Source organism: Schistosoma mansoni, chromosome W, assembly GCF_000237925.1.
Source record: "Schistosoma mansoni strain Puerto Rico chromosome W, complete genome".
Lineage (NCBI taxonomy): Eukaryota > Metazoa > Platyhelminthes > Trematoda > Strigeidida > Schistosomatidae > Schistosoma > Schistosoma mansoni.
Genome location: NC_031502.1, coordinates 47,058,558 through 47,065,601, shown reverse-complemented (window position 1 = coordinate 47,065,601; position 7,044 = coordinate 47,058,558). Strand labels below are relative to the sequence as shown.

The 7,044-nt window shown below is 29.3% G+C and overlaps 1 protein-coding gene across 1 annotated transcript; it reads left to right on the top strand.

Moving 5' to 3' along the window:
- Positions 1 to 3,172: 3,172 nt before the first annotated feature.
- Smp_151970 (hypothetical protein) lies at positions 3,173 to 4,254 on the top strand (the record flags this gene model as incomplete). The annotated part of the gene is made up of 1 exon (XM_018789921.1): positions 3,173 to 4,254. The coding sequence occupies one exon, from the start codon at positions 3,173 to 3,175 to the stop codon at positions 4,226 to 4,228; it is 1,056 nt and encodes a 351-aa protein (XP_018655315.1). The 3' UTR covers positions 4,229 to 4,254.
- Positions 4,255 to 7,044: the final 2,790 nt, after the last annotated feature.

The window sequence follows — 7,044 nt, the reverse complement described above, 5'->3', positions numbered from 1 at the left end:
TTGTTCTGAATGACCTGCCATACTACACAGAAAGCACTTTCGTTAAGTATACGGATGATCTCACTCTATGTATGCCGATTTCTATTTATTCGCATGAAATGAATGAGTTCTTGTCATACTGAACGATAGTCTATTGTCAGTGGTTTCACCGTCAATCCTTTTCAATACCAAACTGTTAACTTTAGGCTGAGACAGGAACAGCAGTTAAACACCCTGTTAGAATCCCATAAAGCCTGTACTACTGGATATTCTTTGACAAAAAGTGTCGATAGTTATTTATCTTAGTGTAAGTTTTTCCTCTGCTCTTTCTTGGTTTTCTCAATCTATGCTGTCGTCAGAGAAAGTTTTCCATCTGACTTACTACACAGAAAGGCTGTATGTTTTTGGGATTACTCAACATTCACTTTTATGATTTGTTAATTCTTGTATATTGCCTGTTATTCTTTACTGTTCCTCATTATGCTTTTCCGGGCTTTTGAGAAAAGACCTTACTGTTTTGAGGAGAGTGTTGAAGGTAGTTAACAGGGTATGTGGTGAGTCTTTGAAGGTCATTATTAATATGGTTGTGGATAGACATCCAAAGTCTTGTACACTGCTGGTAGATGATATTTTGTCAGATGGTAACCGTCTACTTTATTCATATCTTTCTCCTTGTATATCACCTGGTAGAAATGGACGTCACTAACTTCGATTCTATACACTCAAGCAAAGATATAAAAGCTCTACAATACCTCATCTAGCAAACATACTTTTTGACGAACAGGTTGTTAACGTGGACCTAGTCAATATTTTGTATTGTTTAATATGTTTCTAATTAAAAAGTACAGATTCTAATCTTCAAAAAAACAAACATCTTATTTAATTCCTAGTAGCTGATTGACTCAGTTTTATGTATATATGTATTCAGTTATCGGGTTTTCTCCTTTTTTTTGTTTTGTAAAACAAATCTGTTGAAATGCCTTGTACTGAGAATTCTGTATTGTATCAAAAACATAATATTGATAAAACCATCAATAATAATTGATATGATGGGATTAAGAAGCAAAATTATATTCCTTTACTCATTGTGATTTTTAGTCAATATTACTTCTGTTTTTAATTCAATATGATAATTATTCAGTGTATTATTTATTTTGTTTTGCCAGTATGATAATTTATTCGGTATAACATACGATAGTCTTGTATTAAATTAACATGAACTACGTTTAGCATAACATGCAGTATGTGATTTGTTATAACCCTAAGTACTTTTCATATATATGATTTCATTCTAAATAATAGTGAAAATGAGTGTACAATCAATATATAAATGAGTGTACTTTCGACTGGGGTTGTCGTCGTGTTCTGAGTTTTAATAAATCTTCACTTGTGTCAGTCCTAGTGTTCTTATTCGCATCGTGGGGTTTGCAGTGGTTCCTCGCTTTACAAATGCAAGCAATAAGTGATCCTGACGTAATAATTAGCGACGATCAGACATAACAATTGACGATCATTCATAACAATAATAAATTAGAAATGTGTCTTTCTATGTACTTTTATCTTTTTTTATATATTTTAAATCTTTACGTCATAATTCGGGCATAATTCTCTAGACGAAAGTAATACTAAAGAATAAAAGTCTATCAAGTACGTATCTATGTAAGCGATTACTATTATTATTTTTATCATTATTGTTATTATTATGTACCATGGACTCTTTATAATAAGTAATGGAAATACAATTGTAAAAAGCTACTCTTAATTGAACTTCATAGTAATTTGATGCGAAGTAAACTAAATAAAAGAGTAACACAAACACAACAGCAACAACAAAAGGAATTGTCTATAAAATGAACTGGAAAGCTTTTATTGACTGTTTATAGTTTGTATTATTATCTCCATTGTCTTACTGTTCTATATGTGCCGTTAATACACAGAAGAAAAACAAATATAACCTCTACATATGTAAACATCATATGTATTTAAGATTCTATGTTAGTAAACAGCAATAAAAAAACGGCAATAAAAAAACCTTATTCTATGTTGAATTGACTTACTACAAAAGACAATTTTAAATAAACAAAAAAGTCCCATTTATTTATATCCATTGGATATTTATTTTTATGACAGGACTTAACAATAACTAAACTGTTAGTCATTCAGAAATAAATAACTTTAGATTTTGGAAGTTTTCGATTGTGTAATTAGTATAGTTTTATCAACCTTTTAGTTTTAATATAAGGTTAGTTGTCGGGTTAAGAAAATAAATGAAATAAAAAAAAGGGTTTTGTGGAGGTTTTAGTAGTTTTATAGTTGAATTCATTAGTCAATTGAAGTCAGAACAGCATGGAAAACCTAGAATCACTGGACGGCCGTTTAATTGCATTTTATTTATACTCTGTAAAAAGGACGATAAAACTTTGTTAAATAAGAACTTCGTAGAATAACTGCTCATAGGAAAACGTTAACAAGATGTGTTTTGATATGAGTAATTAGTGGAAAACCACCATTTTACTTGATGGAACTGTGACTAGTTAGTATATATGTACGTATTCTTATCTAATATTTAAAACCATTTCTTTATAATTAAATCATTCTTCTGTTGAATAACATAATAAATGTCCATGATAATAAGTTTATATCCATCGTTTATATACGTAAATTTGATGTAATGTCTAAACAGTTGATTTCTATTTCATGTAATATACAGTTAAAATTTTTTTTTCTCTTGGATGAGTTTAGAATTTTGTATATGTGAATTAATTTTCAAAAACAAATACATTTATTTTATTTTTTTAATTCATGTTTATATTGGTTATTCGGATCTTCCAATTGATGATTAGGACTGCGATTGATCAGTTTGTTTTTAGAATGTACATATCCTGCGTAGATTGCCTCGATATTATCAATAAGTCACAAGTATTTTGAACAGAGATCAATGAACTCAGTAAGTAAGAGGATAACGTGGTGACGTTTGAAATGAAAGGTAATAGGTCCTAGCCCCGGACTGATGCAGGTACATTCAGCTGACAAATCGCAAATGGGACGAAATGCGCGTTTTGAATTCCGCTGCTAGCTACCATCCATCTCTGTCTAAAGTATTTATTTTAATATAATAAATCTTTTAGCTCAAACTTAATGATTGTTAAAATTATGTTTTATTTCTCTTCTTTTATTAGCCACACGCGATCACATGGACAATAATCATCAATCGGCTACAATTGAGGAAAATAATGATGCTAATAATGGTAGAAATGATAGTAATAATTATGATCAAAAAGAATCCAGACTTCAACTTCGTAAACTTCATACAGAAAGTGGTGAATATGAATTAGGCTCACTTGCTGATGGTGTTTCAGAAGAAAATTTACATTCTATTAGTTATAAAACAGATTCCACAGAACATACAATTAATAATGTTTACAAAAAAGAAGAAGAACAACGCTTAGACAATATCGGTCACACTAAATCAAACAAAAGTGCCATGAAGTCAATTAAAAAATGTTTCAATAGTTTACCAGAACATCGGCATGGTTTAGATTTAACAAAAAAATCAGTTAAAACGCGTCCAGAAATTCCACTTCAATGGTCGTCGTTGCATAATGATCAGAAATTATCTGTTGAAAAGAGTATCACTCCTACTAACACTACTGCTACACATCAAAGTGAATCGAATGAAGCTCGTATCTCATTTAATTTAGATGATTTGTCTAAAATATATTTGAACAGTCAGAAATTGGCCAATATACAAACACCACTAAGTAATACTACTATCACGGATACCACTACTACTACCATCACTGATAATAATAATGGAATAACGAAAGCTACTAATGGTAAAATGTCAAAAGGTTCATTTTCAAACGGTCATAAAACTGATATGAATAACTATGATGCATTAAAGAAAAGAATATCTCTTAAAGAATTTACTGATCGTAAAAATTCTAGTAAAATTATACAATCTGAATCATTCAATACCCATAGTCCAATGGAACAAATTCGTTATTGGCGTTCAGTCGCTGAAATGGCTCAAGCTAATGCAGCAGGTCAATTAGCTAAAACTGAAAAATTAACTCAAGAATTAGCTAGATTACGTTGGGACTTAAGTATATCACATATGGAAAATAATTTATTACGTCAAAATTTAGCATCTGTTCAAGCGGAATTAAATCATATTCGTCAAATTCCCAAAGATATTACAAATTATGCTCAACATAATGAAAGTATGCATCGAGCATTATATCCTTAACTCGTATGATATTTAATATGGTAGAATATGAAGGGAAAGAAACAACTTTCTTGAATCTTCAATAATATTGTTAATCTTAATACAAAATACTAAATTAATTTCACACTTATATGTATGTACGTACAAGGTTTTCTTTATTTTTTCTTAAAAAAACACACATTGAGAATGAGAGTAACAATATTAGCATCATTGGTATCATTTATTATTCTCCTGTTTTTAATTATTCACTGATAAATAAAAAGGTTACTACCCTTAAGTGTTTTTTTAAATATCATGATCAATGTGACATTTTGATGGAGTTTTGTTCTCCAGCTTAGAGAACAAAACTCCATCAAAATCACCCACCTGAGCTACAAATCTTCTCCACTATCTCAATGTGACATTTTTATTTTTTCCTTCTGTAAACTGTATACTTTAAATTTCTGGTTGATGGCTTACATGACGTAGCTGTCAAAAAAAGTGAGCTACATTTATATTCTTATTGGAATAAAAAAGCTATATTTAAATGGAGAAGAAAAAACATACATTCACATTAATAAAACAAACTAATTAATACTGTAAATTATGTTACATTGACTGTACATTATATCCTCTTTTTCATTTGTTTACAACAGTAAAATTGATAAATAAATGTTGCAATAGTAATGATAATGATCATCATAATAAACAATATTTAAAAAAAGAAGTATGAATTCAATTATTTTTTTTCTAAATGTGAATTTATTCAAACAATTTATAATTTTATATAGTTGAAATCATGATTCAATTGAAGCTAGACTACCATGAAAAACCTGGAAGTATTGGACGGCCGTTTCGTCCTATTGTGGGACTCCTCATAATTTCAACTATATAAAATCACTAAAATCTCTACAAAACTCCATTCTAATAAGTTATAATTCATTAATTATTTGTAACTATGAAATTATCTATTCAAATGAAAGATTCATTAAAGTTGATATGATCACTTCACTAAATTAAGATGAAAAAAATTAATAATGTCGATTCGAGAAGAGTTTTACAGAGAAAAAATTTAAATCATCTACAATTCGATTCGAAATGGATAATGATTGAAAATGAATCGTTTTCGTAATGAATTCAATATACAGTTTTATAAAAACAAACTGAACTCTAATTATAGAGACATAATATTTAACTTAGTAAAGTTAAATATTTTGTTGACAAAAACAGATGAATTCATATAAGAACAAAATCAGTGCTTGATTGATCAAAGAGTATTTTGTGTAGGCCTTTCTTGTCATTCAAAGAACAACTTTAAATGAAGCAAATAAATAAAAACCAAGCAGAATTGTTGATTAGAGTAATCGAAATTCACTCTATTTATTAAAAAGGAAGTTGTGAAATATCCACTCTAGTACCTAATTGTGATAAATCTGATGCAACGTTTAGAATTACTGGACGAATTTATGCATATAAAGGTGGCATTTAATATCATCTAAACTGGGGAAACAGTTATTGTTTCCATCAGACCAGTAAATTTGTTATTTTAGTTTGAATAGCATAAATACTTTGTTGGTCAAACACACTACAAGGTGACGAAATATAGATAACTGTTAATAGTCAGGAGATAGTGAACTGATATTTCATTCCTTGAGTGAGACACCCTAGGAAAATGTAGTCACGGCACTGCCAGATATTGAATCTATACTTTTCAGGTCTTGCAAACTCTAAACCTTCAAGTGGCTTGGATTTTCAGTTTCCATCAATTGATGATATAGTATGACTTTCATACATTGTCATTAATCATACATGTCTCTCACCAGACAAGATTAATTTCTAGTGGTCACGGTCTCAAATTAGAACTTTGGAACTTTCGAAAACATTAGTTGTTCGTGAGCTCATCAGTGTTATTAGCAAGGAAGGTTTGTAAAGATAATTCACTTTTAGTTTGTACTACCTACTAATATAAACTATACGTTATTTAACAATAGGAAGAATAATCAGGGTGTAAATGAATTCAAGTGTATCCATCTAATGTCATACAAATCGAACTAGTAAATGTTCTGTATTTAATGACTAGTTGTCAACATATATACAGTCATGATATCATTACTAGTAACCTCTACTAATCAAAAAGGTTTATCAGATTCGAGGCATGGAATCAACAAAGAATAAGTTATGTTTTCTCTGTAATAATTTATAACTAGAGATCAAGTTGTGACAATTATTATGCAAACGTTTAAAATTGAGTGTTTCAAGTTCGGGTGTTAAATAAGAGATCAACATGAAAGTGAAAAATATGCAAGATAATGAAATGAATTGTTTCGATTTCATTAAAAACTACCACCTTTTTAAACTAGAAAAAATATCACCTTGTACGTCCAACACTATTCGTAAAGAAACTTAAACAAAAACGTTGTGTAGTAAAAAAAGGATTGTTTTTTAATCATGTATATGAATGAGTTGCAAATCTTTTAAGCCCATTTCAACATCAATCAGCCAAAGAAAATCCGATCAATGGATTTAACATGTAAAGGTAGTTGGTAATTTTAAAGTATAATTCATGAAAACAGTTGTATGTATCAATCAATTGATAATCAAGAATTGACCAAGAATGGATTTTTCTACTTTGTAGTTATTTAACATGAAATACCTTCTTCTTTTTTTAGAAAAGAAAAAAAGAACTAAAACTGTTCACTATCTTGAACATATGATCAAAAAGATCAATGATTTTTCAACCTATTTATTCGAGTTAAAAATAATTTTAATGATTCCCTTGGTATTGTTTGTTTGAATCTTCCCATTGATTTTTAGGACTGCAATTGATCAATCTCTTATTTGCATATGTGCATACTGTA